The sequence below is a fragment of the Leiobunum rupestre genome, chromosome 10 (genome assembly GCF_980474605.1).
Source record: "Leiobunum rupestre chromosome 10, qqLeiRupe1.1.hap1, whole genome shotgun sequence".
Lineage (NCBI taxonomy): Eukaryota > Metazoa > Arthropoda > Arachnida > Opiliones > Sclerosomatidae > Leiobunum > Leiobunum rupestre.
In genome coordinates, this window is record NC_143393.1 from 22,002,578 (window position 1) to 22,025,443 (window position 22,866).

The 22,866-nt window shown below is 38.5% G+C and overlaps 2 protein-coding genes across 2 annotated transcripts; both read left to right on the top strand.

Moving 5' to 3' along the window:
* The first annotated feature begins 3,144 nt into the window (after positions 1-3,144).
* On the top strand, positions 3,145-11,724 carry LOC149925043 (uncharacterized). The gene is made up of 3 exons (XM_090160260.1): positions 3,145-3,361; positions 9,119-9,189; positions 10,766-11,724. Exon 3 carries the CDS (start codon positions 10,815-10,817, stop codon positions 11,559-11,561), a length of 747 nt encoding a protein of 248 aa, XP_090016386.1. The 5' UTR covers positions 3,145-3,361; positions 9,119-9,189; positions 10,766-10,814; the 3' UTR covers positions 11,562-11,724.
* Positions 11,725-13,250: 1,526 nt separating this feature from the next.
* Positions 13,251-18,744, top strand: LOC149925044 (uncharacterized). The gene is made up of 2 exons (XM_090160311.1): positions 13,251-13,625; positions 17,212-18,744. Exons 1-2 carry the CDS (start codon positions 13,603-13,605, stop codon positions 17,819-17,821), a joined length of 633 nt encoding a protein of 210 aa, XP_090016437.1. The 5' UTR covers positions 13,251-13,602; the 3' UTR covers positions 17,822-18,744.
* Positions 18,745-22,866: the final 4,122 nt, after the last annotated feature.

Consider the following 22,866-nt stretch of genomic DNA (forward strand, 5'->3'; position numbering starts at 1 on the left):
AATATTTAGAGCTTTACATTTTATTAGTTAAGTTTTAAGTAGATAAATATTTAAAAAAAAATTGCTTGGGCCCTCACAGGAATTTTTTCAATCTAATTTATTGATGGCGATAAATAAGAACAGAACTGCGTAGCTAGCATTAAAAGTCGCTTGATGACTAGTTGATTATTAATAAAAAAATATTGATGTTTATATTTCGATTCGTTAATTTATCATCATTTTGTCAAAGAAAACGTTTTTTTTACCGTAAAAATCGGTTCAATTTTCACTAAGCCTCGGCTGATCCTTCTACTAGACAGTTTGGGGGCGATTTTTCGCACACTTTTTCCCGATACTTCCAAACACAAGTAAACAGCTCGCGGAGAGTTCTAACAAGGAAACAGCCCGAAGTGTAACCCACCGATTTTGTTCAAACTCGGGGGATTGGTAGACCTTCGTGTATCATGAAAAATCCTAAAGGGAATTTATTCAATGGGCAACCGTTTTGCCATGGCAACGAAAAATGTTTTTGACAACAAAAATATTAAATTTTCCCATTGAAAATAACATGGGATTTGGACCTCAAATTGATCAAAAGTTGATCAATTTTGATGTTTTTTTTATTAATTTTTATCTATTTTTTAAATTTTTGGCATTTTCGAAATTTTTAAATTTGTTAAAAATTTCACAGGGGGGTCCTAGGAATCGGTCAGAATCCCATGTTATTTTCAATGGGAAAATTTCCATTTGTTGTTATCAAAAACATTTTTCGTTGCCATGGCAAAACGGTTACCCATTGAATAAATTCCCTTTAGGATTTTTCATGTTACACGAAGGTCTACCAATCCCCCGAGTTTGAACAAAATCGGTGGGTTACACTTCGGGATGTCTCCTTGTAAGTACTTAACCACGGTATGATTTATTTATACGTATAGTCTTTTCTTACTTATCGTAGTACCACTATCACGCTTTTTCCTTATGATCAGAAAAACATTGCTCCTACACATATTTTTTAAACCATTTATTTTAGTATTTTATGTCTGATTTTTAAATTGAAGATGATCCCTAATTTTAAAAATAATTTTTTTTTGGTCTGCTGAGTCCATTCTAGAAGCAGCAACTTTCTTTAAAGGTGAAAACTTTGCGAATGTTTAGTACTAGTGGCGGACACTAGATGGGGTAAAAGCTAAATAGCTTCGCGCTGCATTGCTTTTAGTTTGTATTTTGTAAATTAATCCAGAGATGAAAAAGAACTTGGACGCTTCTAAAACCTCAACTTTCCTTACTTCCTCCTACTGGACGAAAAGGGGATCACTGAATGAAATATTTGGTCGGTTGGATTGGCTAGCCAAAGAAGCCAACTACAATCTATACTCGAGTCAACTAGCAACTATTTCCTTAATTTTAATTTTTCCGATGAAAAAATCTCGCTTGGGCCTAATATAATTATTTTGTCCAGGACGTAAAAATTGTCCGTTAGACCAAAGATAATATAACTACGTACCCTAGATTCGAAATCACGGCGTTTCTCGATAGCGCGTTTTCTCTTGAGGCTTTTACTGAGTTCGCGCCGGAAGTCGGAAAAATCGGGCTCCATAGCAGGGTGAGAAATAAGGAATTTCAATAGATGACCCAAGATTATATTACTCACCTTTAGTTTTCTTTCGTTTAGAAATATTTTTAGAGCTACAGGCATGATCCATTATTGTTTTAAAACAATATAACGCTAAAATATCTGGTATCTTGAAAACCGCGAGTCAAAAACCACGGCGCAATTTTCACTAAAACTTTTTAACTAGATGTCGGTAGCCCTGCCAGGAGCGGCTCTATGGAGGCAGTTTTTTCCGACTTCCGCCGGAAACTCAGTAAGAGCCTGCGTTTACGTTCAAGGAGCTTGATTTCGAATCTGGGGTACGTAGTTATAATATCTTTGGTTAGACCTAACACGAGTTACTGACGTTTCACAGGATTTATGTATCAATACCATAGGGAATCGCTGAATGAGTTTTATTGAATAAAATATTAAAATAATACGTTTAGAACATGTTTTGAACAGGGTTGGACAAAAGGCATAGTCACGGCATTTGACTACTAAAATAAATGTTCTGACTACTAAAATTAATCGAAATCTGGGGGCTGACTAGTCAATTTGACTAGTGAAAAATTTACCTCAATATTCATAAATAATGGCGAATATGGCATATCATAAATTCATCATTTATCGATCCCATTTTTTAATTAAAAAAAAATCATCATGTAACTCAAGTGATAATTAACTCCCATTTTAATTATGATGGGTAAAGCAAAATTTTGGCTGACCTTCTGGTTTTTATACCGCCATTTTTACCCCCACTAGTCAGGCTGACTACTAAAATAAATATCCTTATGTCCACCCCTTTCTTAGAAGTCTTGAAAGACTATACGCAGGGATCTATAAGCAAAGACTATTACCATCAGTCCGCTCACGACAAAACTATTACGATCAGTCGGTGGTCGCATAGTTTGAGTTGGTTTCAATATGGAAAATAAACAATGTAATAAAAAGTTGCGAAAGACCTGTTGCCTTGGTTTGGGTTTACAGGTAGTCGTAAAACTACAAAAACGATCATAAAACATCAAATCCCTTGTAGATAGCGGGGTTAGCGCGTTACAATAACTCCAATGAAATAAAACCAGCAGCAAAGTTTTTAATAAAAATCTAATTTGCATTTTTAAGCGCACCGCCTTCCGCTCCGTTGTCACTGAATAACGTATGCTCCGACGTTAAAAGAGCGCCTCCTAGCGTTAAGAAAGGCTCCCCGGAAATCCGCATAAATGTCTTTTTTTTTAACGGATTATCTATCGACGTTGTAGACCTCTTTTAAAAATGAGACGGCGAAGAAGACATTTTCTCAAACGATTCGCGCTAACCCTACCTGATACTAAGTGACGATTGGACACGCTTTAAACTTTACCCCGCTTCCCCGGCTAAAATAAAACCTCCAAATGAGATGGGATCTTCAGTGAAGCTGAAGAATTTTTACGAAAGGAGATGGTGGGAGAGTCGAAATTTTAATTCATCCTAACAGCTGATAATGGGGAATGTTGACAGGCGCGTAACTAGGCAACGGAGGGAGAGCGAGAAGGGGGGGGGGGCACCAACTTAGTCGAGAGAAAGTGGAAGATTATTGACTCCTTTTTACGCCGCTAGCGATCCCTGTCGCTGTAGGCCTATACGCTCTCTCCCTCTCGCAGCGAGTCGAGCGCTTCGATCAAAGATTCATTGGTACAGATTTGAACAGGTAGTTTCTGAGGAGCCACCGTCGCTGACGGATTCAGCTCTGGATGACACGGACTGCAGCTTCCACGGGACAGTAGGACATCCTAGGAAGACAATTACGGAGTAAGTCCTGAGAGTCACTGTTTTGGAGGAATTTCAAATAGCTTGTTTTCAATAGTACAGCGTTTTTTGTTTGGGGTGCCATTTCGTTTATCTTATCGGAGGCTCGAAGGGCGGAATACGAAAACTGTTGACATTTAGTATAGATATTTTTCCACGAGGGTGCGCTTAAGATACGGTTCGTATATAGTTTCCTAGATAAAATAGCGCTAAAGGAATTTTACTTTTTAGCCATCTCGTAAATGATAAATTGATATTCGGCACCGAATTATTTTTTAGTTTCGCGTTCTTCCATAATTTATCCGTATAATTAATTTAATTAAACGTGAACTTATTAGGCTAATATGATGGGTTTTTGAAACTGGGGCGTCGGATTACGTTCTGAATTCCCGCGGATACAAATGCGATCGAGTTTTACAAATAGGGAATCAATCTTTGAAACTCCAATATCATTATACGTTCGTCTTCGAAAGGAGGCCCAGGTGTTAGCTAATATCAGAAGTGTATAATACGACTCTTACGGGAGAAGTATTAATCTATCAAATGTTATTCGCTTGAGCCCTGTACCTGAGTTTGCAAGTTATCTCCCCACCGCTTTAAGGGGTTTCCCCACGGGTTTTTCGGTTTCCCCTTCCTATAATAATTTGTAGTGGTTAACGGTAATAGCATATGTAACTTATTTAATCATAAGTGTGCCAGAAATAACTTTATCTCAATGAGACCTTGTTGCAAGGATATGACGTAATTGTCGATGACGGTTTTATCGTCATCAAAACTAGTTCTGTCGGGGAGGGAAGGAAGTTAAAACCAGTTTTACGCGACGTTAGTCCGTAGTTTCTTTGGTGGCTGTGAAACAAGGTCTCATTTAAATTTTTAATACAGAGATGTTAAACAGACGCACACTTATGAGTAATTATGTTACATATGGTAATAGTGAGTGCAGGGAGCTGTTGGCTCGCGTGGCATGCCACCATCCTCCTACGCATTGTAACCCGGCCACCTGTTTGAAAGTCGCTCGATGACTTGGGACCCGCGTGCAGCTATGATCTACTAACAAACTTGTTACGAAAATTCGAAATTGGCAAAACGGGAAGACGTTTACAACGCTGTGCAAATTTATATCCAATAAAGCTTCTTTATCATTGACACAATCTCCAATCTCAATATTCAATATATATACATATGTATATGTATATGTATAAGTAGACTTTTTTACGGCTTCCTAGGTCATTAGTGCGCGTATCATCTTCGTAAGATATTCTAATCCGAGTATAGCAGACGACATCTACGGTGATCTGATCTTAGACCATTTACACCCAACGGGACTCGTAATATTACTATACGCTGCAATAGAGAAATTCTTCTCGTAGTTTTCTAAAAGTCGAATGAGACGACATCTGTTGTCAGTTTCTATAAGATTTGACGGTTTTTCCTCAATTAATATATTACATATTTTGCAAATTATTACGAATAAAAGCGTTGAAGTTTCTTATTCAATTAATACTTAGTTAAAACATTAAATATTTGAAGAATTATTATAATATATTTAAGAGTCACCTTAAAAGTTTACATTAATAGGCAAACGATGGCGCCACCAAACTTGCTGTCGTGAGGTGGCGTTTCGAGTCCCGTTGAGTCTAAGTGGTCCGGGATTCAATCTTTGAAACAGCCTTATCGAATATGATCCATCATATACAAAGATAATATATTTATATACTTCTAGGTGGTTCTATCTCGAGGGGGTTTATGAACTTTACTTTTAAGCTGGAAAAAGGTGGTCTGAAAGGGGGGGGGGGATAAATTTGAAAAGAGGGTCGTTATAGAAACAAATAACTGCTCAGTGCCCTAGCCCTCATTTGGGACATTTCTGTCTCCAAATCGTAATTCGTTTCCCCCCTCCCCGCTCTTATCCATCCTCCTAGCACAACATGGCCTCCTTTCGCGTAGGAAAAGGCATCAAGGATGAAAGGATTCGGTTACCGATGGATATATCAAAGATAGGATCCTTTTTAATGTTTTGGGCCATTTCGTAATAGGCTTAACGGAAAGCGCGGCCCGAGTTTAATCCCCGGACCATCTTCCCGCGGGTTCAAAACCAAGAAAAAAGGTTTCCTTTACCGGGTTTGGAAGCTATTCGAAAGGGTGCGGTCTTTGTTTATTTTTAGCCAGCCCTGAAGGGTTTTATATTTTCGTTGTTTTCGTCTCCACTCTGGACTATAGGTAATCTTATTTTATTGCCCTTTTACTTTTTTTGCGCCCGTGTAATCTTTGGAGAGGTCTTAGTTGCCTCGCTCAAACATACGCAATGAGCCAGCTTCGTTTATACAGTGATTTATAACGACAACCGTTCAATACTTTTAAGGAACTACGGTGCGGTTTCGCCTCGATTGGAATTTCTCTTTGAAGCCGCCATGCTGTTAGAACAGACTAATAATAATAATAATATTAATGATAACGCCGTATGCACAGTGGCGGCGCCAGGAATTTTCGCGAGGGTAGGCAAACCAAATAAATGGGCCCCCGACCCGGGACCCCCCTTTTCTCAACGAAATGCTTCAATAAAATGAAGTAGTGATGTACATGACGAACAAAAAAGTTCTAACAACAGTAAAACGAGTCCAAATATAACAGAACTGGTTTTATTTACTAGGAGATACCTCAAAAATTTCTAAATACATTATCGTCAATTGTTTCATTGTTATTTATAAATAATTTTATCTCTTGGGACAATATTGAGACCCTTTCTAGATCAATTTGGGGCCCCTTAATATAGGTTGATTTTGGGGCCCCTCAACATTTTAAGGTAGGCAGTGGCCTACCCCCTAGCGCCGCCAGTGGCGTCACCAGGATTTCCAAACTGGTGGCGCTTAAGCCGTAAGCGCTGGTCAGGGCCATCCCATTTTTAAGTTCGAAGAAACATTTCGCCAAGTAAATTGTAAAAATTCTGAATTTTAGGAGGCGCTTTTCAGAAATTTTAGGTGGCGCTTCAGAAATTTTACAGGTGGCTCAAGCGCCGCCTAAAACACCCTAGCGACGGCACTGAGCGCAGCCACTGCGTATGCAGCGCCATCTTGGGATTAAAACGAGGTTCAAATGCGGGTTCAATGAGAAATAATTTAAAAAAATTATTCCTGAAACATTATATTTACTACATTTCTACACAAGATATATATTTTTTAAAAAGTGTCAAACTAAATTTAGATTCTCGCTTTTGAAAGATAGTTTATGTTTGTAAATTAATTTAAACTTTCTGGAATTAAGACTTCTGTATTCGATATACTAAATGCAATTGAATTTTGTTTCTATCTACATAAAAATAATTATAATCATTTATATTTCATATAAGCCCCTAGGCGTTAGGCTCGCCCGTCGAGCAATTTTAAGGGGCCCCAAGGCTCAGCCGCCAACTTCGCCTTGAAGAGACGGAAGTTTTCAGTTTGAGACTAACAGAAAATATAATTAATTGTAACTTTTTAGTGGTTAAAGATAGAAAATAAATTTCAGTTGCATTTAAATTTAAATAGACTAATATGTAAAATTATTATTCAATTGATTATCAGTCCAAGAACATGGCCAGTATTGCCTCTGTTTCCTTAGGAACCTAAATTATTAATTGCCAATATTTAATATTTAATATTATCCTTCACTTAAAACATTTTTTAAATATAATAATATTAATGCTATTATGCTATAAAATCAATGTATAGGTATCTTCCGAAACATCTTTTGGAAATCATAGGTGCATACTTCTCAAGTAAGGCATGTATTATACGCTCCTGGAGATATTTAATATCAGAATGGTTTTCGCAATTCAAGCCAATTTCCGAAACGAATTCCATTTTTTCTAAAACAAATAATAGACCTAAATGTGGGGCAAAATAAAGGTAATACTGGACTAAAATCTGGCGTCCCACTTACCATCTGCGTTGGCAAATATAGCTACTAGGAATACTACCTTTATAAACTAGAAAAACAGAAACACCATCTATGATTCAGTAAATTACCAGCAGACCTACTGGGCAGGCGATACGAAATAACCCATCTTTGATAAGTACTTCTAAAGCCCATCTTCTCTTACCGCGTCATAAAGGGAGGCGAAACAAAAGGGAGGGAAAGTTCCGTTACAACTTTTCAGACGGCCCACTCTACTCCGCAACGCGATACGGGATTAAGCGAAGCCAACAGCTAGAAGCTACGCGTTCGGAAATAGCCGCTCAATCGTAGTTAAACCGCCGCTTAAATCAACAGAACAGACTTTTCTCAGTTTCGTAAAGAAATACGAGGTTAAAGAGGCTAAGATAAGAGGGAGAAGGGAGGGGGGGGTGGCAAAATACATCTTGTTTCGGGCTCCTTTCTTTAGGGGTGTTTGCATTGTGGAGCAAAGTTAATATTGGATGACATCTTCCTCGCCATTTTCGTTTCCTTTTTAACCTTTCTTTCTCCCCATCTCCTCGCTCGTCCGTATTTCCTATTTCCGTTTCTTCAATGTCCCATCTCTTTAAAAATGAAATGAATCCGGGGCGGTAACCTATCCCCTTCTGTTTTCAAAAGTAATAAGCATTTTTTAAAAGGCAAGCTCTGCCGTGCAAAGCACAAAAGCATTAAAGACAAAATTTTCGATATACAGATTTTGGTTTTATTTCTCCTTATTTTATACGTTAAATTCAATTTTGAACTAATTTTCGAATTTAAAATTTTTGTTCTTAGAGAAATAACTTGTTGCAAAACGCATTATTTTAGGTTTTTGCATTATTTTTAAACCAAAAACGCATTAATGTGTTTATTTTCTTTAAAAGTCAAATCAAAACGTTCGCGTTTTAAGACTTGGTTTTAATGATATTTTTGAAATATCGTTTGGCCTGTAAATTGTTTAGTACCAGAATATAATTTGAGTTGAAAAATCCAAGTCTACTATATAAACTTGAAAGAAGTAAGTTGCGGTATCTTAAGGCAAAGAAAGTTTGAATTTTGCAGGTTTTCTCCATATTTTGGTTTTGGTCGTTAATGCTTTTGTGCTTTGCACGGCAGACTGCTGTTTTCGTAGTCGAGTTATTATTAATTTTGATATTTCGTTCCTCGATTGTAATATCGCTGAATTGAAATTGATTTTCTTTCTGAAGCCTGGTTCACACGATACGATTTTGTCGCGTGCGATTTGTTTTCTCATAGCCTGGTCGCTTCAAAATTTCCTTCATACCATGCGTTTTGCTAAAGTCGTTAAGAAAGAGGTGCCTACATTAATTTCAAGAAACAAGAAGTTGCATTAAAATTCGTTATTGAAAGAAACGATATTGTTTTGTGTTAGTGTTGTTAATTTTCCGGAAACATAAAATGAGGAAAATTTTCCGCTAATCGGAAAAATAAAAAAATTGAAACATAAATTACTTTTTAAGGGTTTTTTATTTTTTTTAGCTTTTTATCGATATAAAACGTCTAATATCAGTAAACATACTACAAAACATTAATAGTGTTACATTGTTAATCAGTTTAAAACTAGTCTAGAGGTTTAGTTTTACTTTTAGATTCGAAAGAATGAGGCGAAAATGCCGCTTTATTTATATTTGCAATATTAGACTATAATCATGAAATGATTTTTTTTATTTTTTTTGGAAAAATAAGGAAAATTTAACGGAAAAGAGGCCTCGGTCATTTTCCGGAAAATTTTCCGACATACAACACTAGAAGTGACTAGATCGCAGTCATCGCACGCTACAAAATCGTATCGCGTGAACTAGGCTTAAGGGCTATCACTTTTTCCAGGGCTTCTGTGGAAATAGGCTGATCGTCCCTGTTGGGCGAGTCGGAGCAGGGGTTCCAGGAAACGGAAAAAGGTACGTACTATTAGACGGATGGAATGCGGAGACATTTGGTTTCATTATGAGGTCCGTGGGGAATATGGCAATGAGCTAGAATGGAAAAGTAATAGCGGAATTCTATAATTACATTCTATAAGTGTGGTAGTTAGTCGAAATAAAAACGGATAGCTATATTGAAGCCATATCCGGAAAAAAATTATGTGAAACTTCATCTGATGTCTATCAAGCTTTTTGGCTGTGTGCAAAAATTTAAGATAAGGAATAGAAACGTTTACAGGGTGTTTCAAAAGGTTACGCAAAAATTTGAAGGAGTTGGAGGGGGTGAGTTGATAAATATGCCTGTTATTGTCCCATTTTCCTACGATGAGTATAGCGCCAGAGAGCTTCAAAGTGTGGCCTACTAGCCCCTGGAAGTAGGCTGCAACGAGCGCTAAACCAAGCAGCAGGGACTTCAAATACTGTTTAAGTTTACTTTTTTACGCTGGTTACCTCGATTGGTTTACAAAAGTCCTTTTTTACCTATCACACGAACAAAAACATTAATGTTAGCGTTTCCCTGCTGCTTGGTTTAGCGCTTGTTGCAGCCTACTTCCCGGGGCTAGTAGGCCACACTTTGAAGCTCTCTGGCGCTCTTTTAACCCATCGTAGGAAAATGGGAAAAAACAGACATACTTCTCAACTCACCCCCTACAACTCCTTAATTTTTTGCATTACCTTTTGAAACACCCTGTATAATAATCAGTTAGGGTAATAAATAGCCAAAACACTACCACAGGTCCAAGTCAGCTAGCTACCTTTAATACCCTTCTTTTCTAAAATTTCATTTTATTCTTATGGTATTTGCAAAAGCATTGTCATACCTGTATACTTAATTTACCACTTAAAAACTAAATATAAAAAATAAAATTATTTGAATTTGTTTTCATAATTGGGTACTTGTAGTTCGGTCGTGTGATCGAACGTTTTCCGTTTCTATGGATAATGGGAACGAGGTGACGACTATAGAGTAGTATCGCTCTGTAGTTTTGGGCTATGGCCGCCATTTTGAGGGCAGTTTTTTATCTATAGGAAAAAGCATGGGTGACGTCGACATACGTCACGCCGATATTACTCTATAGTGGTCACGTGATTTTTTGTATCATCGGGTCGCTCTGTGTTTTTTCTCATGATCTGTGACGCGAACTAACGCCATGGCGGCCGCTACGAGCGAAAGCGGACCGAACAGTTCCGTCGTGTTTAAATTATGTAACGGCATTATCTCCACCGTTATCTTTCCGGCTCCCGGATATTTGTCAATTATTCCCCATACGAAGAACGTGGCGACATCCAGCGTAAACCAAAGGAACTAGGGCCGAGCTTTTATCCTAAGGCTAATCTCCGTAATCTTATTACATTATAACGTAAAATCCAAAGCGTGACCTTTCGTAACCCCGAGGGGCCCCTGGATGATAACGGGAAGGCAGCCGCGCTAAAAGACTCTTCCCAAATTCAATATTCAGAACGTGTGGCAAATAAAGGCACAGAGAAAATCAGTTTCCCTCATTTTTAAAAAATTATAAATTATAAATCAGACATTCCGGCGAATTTACAGAACCACGCTACAGTCGCATCTTAAGTGGCATTCTTCATCTCTGCCGCGGATGCCATCCACTCCCGCCCACAACGCCCGGCAAGCGGCCGTTTCAGGGTGGAGAGTCTGCCTGTCGTTGCCGTTCAAATGGTGCATCGTGGTGGATATCGTCGGACTCGTCTTGCTGGTCGCGGGTTTGACGCTGATATCGCTCGGCTTCAGCCCCAGCCAGACCAAACCGGGACGCCTGGGGGAGGTGCCCATCGACTCCGGGAACAGGGGCATGCAAATCGCCGGGATGGTCATCCTTCCAGCGGGCGGCCTCGCCTTCTTCGCCGGACTGGCTTTGACGGTCAAGTCGGTACGTTATACGGCTTCCAAGGAACGAAATAGAATCGCGTCTCCAGTGTCCGTTTCCGTTCGACCGAACGCTGCATCCGGTAACGCGAACGGGGCACCGGGGCGGCGCGCCCAATCGGGACCGCGACCTCCGAATCTGGTTCGTGGCAACAACGCGACCGAGCCGCCTTCTCGATACTCGAACGTAGCCGTGACGGAGGTCTATTCGCACCTGCCGTCCAAGGTCTCTACCGCGCCGCGACTTTCAACCACGACTTCCACCAGCAGCGACGTCTTCTACATCGAACAATACGACGTGACCCCGAGGAGGAACGTACCGCCGGGTTTCACCACCGCCGCCCCGGGCATTTACAACCCGTACTTCACCTCCAGGGGCAGGTCGTACGCCCCCAACGAGGAGTACGAAGAACCCCCGCCCCCGTTCAACCCAAATTACGCCACGCGGCCGAGGTACTAATTATTCGGTTGACTGTTTAATTCCGACGAGTTCTTTCCAAGAAAGCTTACGATAACGAGTGGACATGTACATTTTTTATCATAAATATCAAAAAAGTACGAATTTGTATAATCGCTGTACATTTTATATTACACATTGTAAATAAATGGTTTTCTGAACTTTATTGATTTAATTCATCATACTCGACAGTTAATGTTAAAACAATTTAATGTATGGTATTCTTTCAAATTGAAAGGACCGTACACTCTCTCCTGATAATACCATTGTAAATGATGTGTCTTGCCCTCCCGCTTCCGGCCGAGTACGTTGCCGACTACAACTTTGTCAATTTAATGAAAATACAGATGTAAGTTCAACCGTCTTAGCACCAACTCTTTATTAGACTTTGATGCGGAATTCTATGGAAACATCTATTCCAGGAAAAAATTTATGGTATCTTTTATTATATAATTTATCATGAAAATCTACGATTTATTTTATTAAAAGCTACGATTTATTTTTATAAAAATCTACGATTTATTTTATAAAAATCTAAGATTTATTTTATAAAAATCTACGATTTATTTTATAAAAATCTACGATTTATTTTATAAAAATCTACGATTTATGTTATAAAAATCTACGATTTATGTTATAAAAATTTACGATTTATTTTATAAAAATCTACGATTTATTTTATAAAAATCTATAATTTATATTTTTTAAATCTATTATTTATTTTTTAAATCTAAAATTTATTTTTTGAATCTACAATTTATTTTTTAAATCTACAATTTGTTTCATAAAAATCTACAATATTTTTTTAAACTACTATTTATTTTATATTAAGCTACATTTTACTATGTGAAAATCTTCAATTTATTATATAAAAAGGTACAATTTACTGTACCAAAATTTACAGTTTATTATATAAAAAGCTACAATTTACTGTACCAAAATTTATAGTTTATTATATAAAAAGCTACAATTTACTGTATAAAGAGCTACAATTTGTTATGTAGTTAGGTAAAGACAATAAGTTAATGTTAGATAATTCGGACACAGTTAGAAAATAATTTTTGGAATTTGCTGCAGAGATATAAAATTTGCTCAAAAAACCAAAATATCTTAATTTGTTTTTTGAAACATTTCTATTTGTTTTTACCGTGAATTTCTCTTTGAATTTGTTTTCCATTTCCATCTGTTTTCGTGTTTTGCACTTCCTCCTTTTTTCCATCAAATATTAATTTAGCTGTTAATACCGCGAATTTGCCTTTAAGAAGAGTATAAAAGATGTATCCGATAGCACCGCAATTATCGGAGAAAACATCATACCCGTATAGCCAGAAGTAAATGAACCGAAGTTATCAGACTGCTATACTCCCCATGTTGGAGGCGTTTTCCTAGGCCGAAAAAAAAAGTTTTTGTTTTTATGAAACCATTTTTTATCCATAGAAATAGCTATACCAACAATTCCCAGGTGCAATTTATCACGTCAAAATACAGGGATGGAAATTAGCTTTTATTTGACTCGATTTTCTCATAAATTTCATAAAGAAAACGCCCACCGATTCTAAGCGCTATTTCAATAACTTCGGTTCATTTACTTCTGGTATATCCTAATAGCTCGAGCGTTGGTCCCGTATTACAACGTGACTTTGTACCTGGAAATAAGCGTCTAATCTGGATCGAGGTTTATTGGTTGGAAGACATATTGTCGATTCTGTTTTATAGGATAAGAGAACGTACAGGTAGAATTGGAGAGGCGAACTTACTTAAGCCTTTTACGATTGCATTCGCTGACTGCCACCGCTACTGCGCTTCGTTAAATCTTAAAACTCAGCCTTTTAAAATCGTCCGGTTGCGTTCTAAGCCGGAATATATAAACACGCCGTCTTTTAATTATCGAGAACAAGCGGGACGTGTTCGAGACGATCGCGGTTTCATTATAGCCATCTGCTGCAAATCCGGACTTGAGCGAGAGATGGACGCTGGAGGAGGCACGGGGATGCCACGTTCATCAATTCCGAAGCCCTTAACCCCAAATTAAAGAGGTTCTAATATGACGAATCCCATCAATGATACGTAAGTTTGAGTATAAGCGCTTTCATTTAGTGTTGTTAATTTTCCAGAAAAATAAAACGCGGAAAATTTTCCGCAAATCGGAAAAATAAAAAATTGAAACATAAATTACTTTTTAAGGGTTTTCAATGTTTTTAACTTTTTATCGATATAAAATGTCTAATATCAGTAAACATGCTACAAAACATTAATAGTGTTACATTGTTAATCAGTTTAAACTAGTCTAGAGGTTTAGTTTTACTTTCAGATTTGGAAAAATTAGGTGAATATGCCGCTTTATTTAGATATGCAAACAATGTATTAGACTAATCATGGAATGAAAACTTTTTTCCGGAAAAATTTGGAAAATTTCCGGAAAAAAGGCCTCGGTCATTTTCCGGAAAATTCTCCGAGCGGGAAATTTCCACTGAAAAATTTCCGACTTACAACTTTCATTTATACGCCTGATTAAGAAAAATATTTGGACCGTTTCACTCGAAACGACAAAATTGCTATTTTAACTAAACCACGTCCAAGTGTTTGGGATAGCAATAATAAATTGATATATTCCAAATTTAATTGGATAGTTTTCACTTTTAGCAGTGTCGTGGTTAGGGGGGGTTGGCGTGATTAGGGGGTGACACCCGACCGTGAAAAAATTAAAAACTTACACAAACTAGATACTAGTAAGTAGCACACCATGATATCCGCCCCGGGTGTCACCCATGCTAGCTACGCCACTGATTTTTAGAAATAGCCAAATACGGCAATGATAAACACCAAAATTGCCTCAATTAGCAAAAGTAAACTCATACCTATTTACTGAGACTTTATCAAAACGTATACTCCACCGTGGCAAAAAGTAGTTCGTTTCTTTAAAAGGCTTATTTTAAGTAAAACAGAAACTATTTTAAATACCTTAAATATCTTTATTGCTACAATATATCAGGATTTAATTTGGGTTAATAATAACATTCAACTTCGCATAATCAAATTGGCCACAAGTTCTTATAATGTTGTTCTTGAGCAATGAGGTAAACTTTTACTCCGACTATGAATGAAGATGTCGCTAGACAGCACTATTGGACATTCCCCTTCTATTTAACAACGGTAGCTCGTTTAACTTAACACCGAGCCCGCGTCGTTTGCCGTTATTAAATGGAAGTGAGAACAACACCCCCCCCCTAGTGTCTGTGATATTAGTTGATTTCACAATGGTAAATTTTAAATTTAGAATAATTATTAGAACCTCTCATGATTTGAAGGGAAATATTTTGTTCTCCCTCTGCGCATAAACAACATACTTGACATGCTTTCACAAATAAAAATAACGCTTACTTTGTCAAAATAACGACGAATTGGAATTTAAAATTGACTATTAAAGTTTGTTAGAGTATCAACGAATTTATCATTTCAGCCACCAGGTTTAACAGGAGCTAGGGGTAATTGGCGCTAGTTACGTTAAAAACACTCATAGCGCGTTTAGTAGACGATTTTTTTATTTAGTTCATACTTTCTTTAATGTTATATCTGAAACCAAATTCGTAATAACAACAATTAGGAAATAAACCAATGTACTTTTACGAAATTCGCCTTCGTGTCGGGTACAAAAATTTGGACTAACATTAGTAGATAATAAAAAATTCGCGTAACATCCGACATTATCAAAAAAAATTGAATATCGTCTACACACGTCAAATTAGTCCTAAATATATTATCTACGTTTCAACGTGACAGGGTCTTCGGCAAAAAAATTCAATCGCGTGTCAAAAGTGAATTCGCAAAAGTTGATGACCCAGCCCCAATTAAAACACGCGTCCATTACGCGCCTTCCAATTATGTCCTAAATTTGGAGGCTCAATCATTAGAGGGCATTTCTTTCTTAAGAGAAAAAGGTCACCAAAAGGTTAAAGCTACCGGACTAGGCAGGATGTGATACTATACAGGCACGTCAACTATTTTTATCTGTGTCTAAAAGGTTCACTAAAATAAGATATTTCTTATCATCATAAAACATAATGGCGCAGATAACAGTTGTATCGCAATAACAATGAAAATTGAAATAAAAACCTAGCACAGCGTTTTCTTCAAGCAAGGCATTCGGGTTCGCGCAATCACAAATTTATTACTGGTTTAGTGAACTGCGATAAATTGCTAGGGATTTCAAAATTTAAAATTATTGATTTGTCGAAATTAAAGTTGAAAACACGGTATTATGAGAGCAGAGAAAATCAAATCTTAAAATTTTGTTGCTAAAACAGAGTTACAAATATTGGGCTATATTTTTTGTATTTATTTAATTGTAACTATGACGGCTCGACCTGACGGGTGGCTCTATGATTGATTGTTCACAAATTACTTAACCCAAAAAATAAACGTTTTTGGTTAGTAACAATGAGTACCAAGGGATAATATGTTTTGCATTTGAAAATTGCGGTCAGAGCTGCAAACACCACATACCCGAGGTTATATTCCCTTTAAGCCGTTCATAAATTTACTTCATAAATTTTAATTTTCAACCGAGTATAAAGTTGTGGGGGGAAATTTTTTGGGAGGGCCATTGCCCCTCTTCCACCCCGGTTCCCCCCCCCCAATTATAAATACTTTACAATGACACCATAAACCCTTAAATTATTAACTTAAATTCAAAATAAAGTATATTTTAAATTATAATAATATAAAGTGCTGATTTTCGATTGGGTAGTTAAATGTAGTCTTTATTCTATATTTATTAAGATCTTGTCGAAATATGATAACACAAATAAGCCGAAATTTCGAAAAGCTTGGCGCTTCTTCTTTAATCATATGCCAGAATTGTGAAATTAATTGAACCACCATAAATATGAAACCAATAATATATTAGAGGAGTATGGTCAAGCTTTAACCAGTTAGATAGCCCTATAGCCTGTTAAAAACTAAAATTTATGGCGAAAACATATTAAGAGGTTAATTTTTAATAAAATAGAGACATTTCGGGAAATCGAAAAGCACGCGTCCGCTGCGACACCTGGTGGGAAACCGGTGAGACACTCCCTGCTTGATTTAAATTTAAAATAATATAGATATATATATATAAAAGTGCGTGCTGCTGGAGACGCGAAAGATTTTAGGGTTTTTTTTATTTTGCACGCGTGACCTAATCCTAAATTACGCGATTTCAAAAGTTACACTACTTCACAAATCGCTCACTGTTGTCTAAGATGGCGGTGAAAATTCAAACCCAAATACTTGGCGTTATTTTGCGTTTCAACTTTTTGGGCCAAAAAAAAAATAAGCGTCACGGGTACTATTTAAAAAAAAACGATTTGAATTTGAACAATATGATTGGCTCGCTGTTATAGGGGGTAAGATGGAGGTTGGCGAAGTTAGAAGTTTCAGGAAACCTTTGGTAGAAGCTAGAGGATAATTTTCGAAGCAGACTCTTTTTTTCTATGTCTCTTGGTTTTACGTAATTACGTAAGCCAATCAAGAGATTTTTGGGCTTCAGAGAGTGACCAATGTCATAATAACACAGCCTCTTCCATCTCCGCGACTGAGGGTGGAATACCATATGCAATTTAATGGTTGAAATGAATACATTATCCCTTTAAAGATTTCTATATTTGAGCAGATTGACCGTGAATGGCGAGTCGAACCCGGCATATCTCCCCAGTTACGATGAAGTATGCCGGAACCGGAGCGAGAGCAGCTTGTCGACGGCGGATGAAGACACGACGGTCAGTTTCGAGCCGGACCCGGCATCCGGAGTTGTTGGACGTTGCTTTTCCAAGAAGCGCCTCTTCATCGGGATGATGCTCGTGTCCGCCATCGTGCTGATCACCGGAGTGGTCTTGGGTATCATATCCATGCACAAGGAGAGCCTGCGTCTGCTAGGGATGCTTCTGATCCTGGCTGGGGTCCTGGGCACCGTTTGCTCGGCTCCCTGTTGCTTCTACATGATCATGAACGTCGATGTTGGGATGCGACCTTGTCGAAGACGGAGGTCGAGTGGAGAGTCATCCAATAGTCAATCGCCCTTACCGGCCACCGTGGAAGACATCTTCCCCGGGATGGCCAGAAGTGGATCTAACGTGGTCGACGGAATGCCCCCCGCGTCTTCTAGGACAGCAAACGCGAGTCGTCGGGACAGACAGGGCAGGGCAGCTTCTCTGTCGAGGTATTTGTGTTACCCGCCGTACGAACCGCCTCCGCCCTATTCCGCGCCGCAATCGGACGCCTAGGAGCTACCACCACGAAATAGAACCTTCAATAAATCCGCTAAGAAGTATTAATACACAGAACGTGGAAGTACAAGTTCATCTAAGGACTGGTTTTCTCTCGAACAAGAACGCCGCGACAGTTCGCGTTGATGCAAAAAAAAATAATTCTACGCTTAGATTCCACTAGCGCGGGTAATCGAACGTCACTCAACTTTGGGACGTACAAACCTTTTCATGCGCGTGAAGAAAAATACATTATAAGCTTAGTTTCCACTAGCACGCGTTTTTACGTTCTAAAGTTGAGTAACTCTCCATTACCGTCGCTAATGGAAATTCACGTTTACGGCGCTAGTGGATACTAAGCCTTAAGCCGGGTTTTCATGGATGTTTTTAGCGTGTAAAAATTTGGCGTGAGCTACAAATAGTTCAAAATACACATTAGCGCTGCTAGCTTTTCAGTTTTCACCCACGCTTGTATTTTGCGCTTGCGAAACTAGATCGGGACTCGCTTCTAGCGTCGATCAAATCCTACAAGATATTTTCACGCGCAAGCGAATGTTTCAAGCGGGACGTCTGCCCATGTGACTACATTCAGCCAATGGGAAACTGGTTGTAAGTTGTTGCGCATCACGAGGTCGGCGTGTTACCGGATAAGGTTTATTATTTACCAGTATTACCAGTAGCCCACAATGGAAACAAGTGTAGAGGTCGGGGACGGTTAATAATTAGCCATGTTTAAATTGATTTATTTCGGGGAAAAAATGTAAACTAAGAAATTTACCGGTTAATATTTCGGAAAATGATTAAAAAACATGTATTATTCGTAAAATTTGGGCTTTTTATCGAAAAAACGTCGTTTTTTCGATCAATTTTACAAATTTTTAAGTGCGCTAGTGGAACCTAAACTTAACAGGAATTTGGTGCAGCCCTTACGAAAACTTTTTCCATCGACGTTCGCCTTTGTGTATAAAATAAAATCAGGCTTAAGCAAGAAATGCCGATTACAAAACGAGTGTCTTAGATTGTAATTGGCTTCTTTAGCTAGCCGACCAACCTAAAATATTCTGTCCAGTGATTAATCTAATTAAGCTTCTTAAGGGGGAGCTAAAAGAGAAAGGGGTTGTTGAAGCTCTTATTATAGGTGTCAAATATTATGTACATTTAATATTTTTGGAGTATTTTACATTAGAATTAATAAAGTTTTTAGAAATGGAAAGTATGAGTTCTTTCGCGAGGTTACAAGTCTTTGTTACAACTATACACATTGTAAGTCAAAATAGCTTGGACCTTACCTAATTTGAGCAATAACAAGTCAAAGAATTTTAGACAAACCAAGAAGGTTGTGATGAAAATAATGATACTAGAGGCCAGGTTTAAGGGTTAATAACTCGAAATGTACTCAATCTAGAGTATCAAAATCATCTCTAAATCATTGGTTCTCGAGATAAACTTTGAATGACCTTGGGCCATGAGTTGAAGATCATCTAAAGACCTCTACCAGATGAGAATGTCTATCAAATATTGATAGACTAGCATGAGTACTTTCGAGATTTAACCTTTAAAATTTCATTCGTAAAAAAACCAGATTAGGCCTTCATAAATTCATTAATAAAAAAAGACTTTATTACCTATTATGCTTACGATGCGTGTCTTAATTTCAGTGAACCTAAGCAGCTATCGGTGGTTCTGTGGTAGAGCGCTCGACTGCCAAGGCGAATGGTCTGGGTTCGAAACCTGGGTGGCGCATTTGTTTTTAATCAATAGAGAAACGCTAAATTAGAATTTCTTCGATGCAATAATTTCAATTTCAATTCTATTTCAATTAAACCAAAATTTCCTACTCTATTAAATACGCTTCCGATAAAGCTGAAGATCTAATTTTCAATAAGACGTAACAAGTGTCGGTGGTTCTGTGGTAGAACGTCCGCCTGTCAAACAGGAGGTCTCGGGTTCAAATCCCGCCCGATGCGATCGCAAATTGATACTAAGACGAATACCGTGTACAACTGGTGGAAACCCTGCCATTGGACGTTGAGAGGTAGCATTACACTCAGCACTCGGTCCCAAAGTCATTAAGGAGAAATTGGAGAGAAAACGCCCATACAAACACAACAGACTCAACATGCACAACCATCAGAACACAAACTCAACACTCACAACCTACGCATAAACATTACAAAAACGTAATACACCAAACTGTCACGACGGTGAGCGAAAAAACACCAACCAAACCGCAAATGAATAAGTTAACGCTCACCGTCACACGGTGGTTTTGCCAACCCTTCGAGAAACTGCGTACGCAGTGATTACACTTTGCACCGAAAATGCGAACGCGTTCGCCGGCCTGACAGACAGACCCACAGACAGACACGGTGGTTGTATAACCCCTCCTAGGGGACTTTGTCCCCTCGGAGAGGTAATTATAATTGGACTTATTAGCACTGGATATTTTTTTGTTTACACCCTGTATATAGTGAGATTTAGAGATAGATATAGCTAGAACAACCATTGGGTATAATCAGAAGTATATGATATTGCTAATGTCATCGTTGGCGAAGTAATACACGCGGTTAGTTTTGAGCCTCGTAACGTCACGTGTTGATTTGAATGTGCCACCTAGGAGCAACAAACACGCAAGGAGAACGCAACCCTTCAAAAGTCGTGGCTTTTCTTGTGTACAATTTTCATTGTTAGACGCTTCTTCCCCCTTTCCGTAAAACGTTCAGCGTTAAGGTTCGTCCAATGAAATTTGTACACAACACTGCGTTAGCGTGTTTAAAGGCTATCTGCGTTCTCCTTAATTGTGTTTGTTGCTCCTAGGTGCCAGCGAGCGTGCGTCGCGCGCCGTTATTTTATAGAAGCGGGAAAGCCTCCGATTGTAGCTCCATCTTCAGCAGCTAGGAGCAACAAACACAAGGAGAACGCAGCTAACGAAGGGTTGTGTACGAATTTCATTGGACGAGCGTCACGAGTCTTTACGCTGAACGTTTTACGGGCGGGGGGGGGCGACAATTTCCCAATTTTCCCCTTCCGACGGCAGCAGGCGCTAAAGCGTCTAACCAATGAAAAACGTACACAAGAAAATCCACGACTTTTGACGGGTGGCGTTCTCCTTGTGTGGGGTGTTGTGTTTGTTGCTCCTAGGTGGCAGTAGAAAAATCATCTTTGGAGGCTGGATGGAGACTTCTCTATGGTAGAATTTAAATAATAATTGGTGAAATTCGGAGAAGATTTCTTTTACCACATCCACGTTCAATATCGTATAGGAGACTTTTAAGCAAGCTAAAAATAGACTCCAAAACCTGTGGAGTGTGGACGTTTTCAAATATCATCGCGCCTATAATCTTCGCTAAGACACCCGGCAAAACGTTGCAACCAACGGCGACCCTAAAAATCAGCGAGGAAAGAGAGGATCACCTGGGGTGCCAAATCGGAGCATTGATTTTTACGCGTAAGAGCGGAACTGCAACGCAATTTGTAAATTCCACAATGCCTGTCGTAAAAGCAAATTTGGGGAGCCGATACGGGAAAGGCGTCATTACAGGCACCTCCCCTCCAAACTCTTCAATACATCAAACATTGTTGCACGCGTCTCTCGCGGGACGCCCCGAGAACCCTTCAACCCACCCAGCCCCACCTAGCCCCACCCAGCCCCACCTAGCCCACCCTCGCCTACCGACAAAACTCGCCAAGAAAATCCCAAATGTACCTCGCGCATCCCCGTAACGGTAACCGATGATTTATATTCATCATATTATATTTTCAAATCGCCTCATAAAACATAACAGAGGCTAGTAGAGCGGATGGACCCGCCACTTTCCGGGGGTGGCGACGAAGAGAACTAAAAGGGGGGGGGGTCAAATACGGAAAACTTCGGTGGAAAAAAATGACGGGGATAAATCACGCGTTAACGGTGGATCGGTTTGGATGGACTACTACATTACTAGGGTCAACATCTGATCGATTCTTAGCGAAGGAAGCTCGGATTACATTTCGCGCCATCTTGTAACCATAACCGGAACAATCGCCGATATTTTTATATCGGTGGGGCGCCTAAATCGATAATATTCGTAACCTTTGGGATAACTCGCGAGTGGCTTTTTATTTCCGCTTTCAAAGACTTAACCCCCTCCCCGCGCTTGAGTGCAGCGTCGGATAAGCCATTTGGAAGGTAAGGAGATAAAGAAGAGATTAAATTAACGCGTTTGCGGGTTCGTTAAGAGGAAGAGAAATTAGTTCTCGGACCGCGGGAGGCAGTAGTGGGAAGACGATATCGTAATCTTAAAAAAAACCGAAGAGCCTGGCTTCTGTTTCCAATGTTTGCTTTACCGTATCTCATTTCCACGTATATTAGGTGACCCCAACTCTTATTTGACTAGATTTCTACGAGCCTAGATGACACTAAAATACACTCAGCATTTACCCTCGTCGTATCAAATAAAACGTCTTGCGAACAGTTGGAGACGAACAATATATATTTTTTAAGTTACACTAAAAGATAAGTTAAAAGGAACCACCTATAGACTGCATTGTAATTTTATCACACTAAAAGATACACTACTTCCTGGTTTTGTACGTTTTAGATAATGTAATGTACAAGAGCTTTAATTATAAATTAAAAATAGTAATTGTCAGTGGTATTCTAATAAAATATTTAAAAATATTACCTATTAATATTACCCTCATCGTTGATATGGTGATAACCAGGGTTGGACATAAGGCACTAGTTACAGTATTTGACTACTAAAATAAATGTTCTGACTACTAAAATTAATCGAAATCTGGGGGCTCACTAGTTAATTTGACTAGTGAAACAATTTACCTAAATATTAATAAATAATGGCGAATATGGCATATCATAAATTCATCATTCATCAATCTCATTTTCTTTAAAAAAAATTGTGATCGGCCAAAGTCGTGTAACTCAAGTGATAATGAATTCCTATTTTAATTCTGACGGGTAAAGCAAAATAATGGTGGTCCTTCTTGTTTTAATACACTCATTTTTACCCACTAGTCAGTGACTATTAAAATAAATTAAGGTAGGAGGCTCACTAGTCATGTAG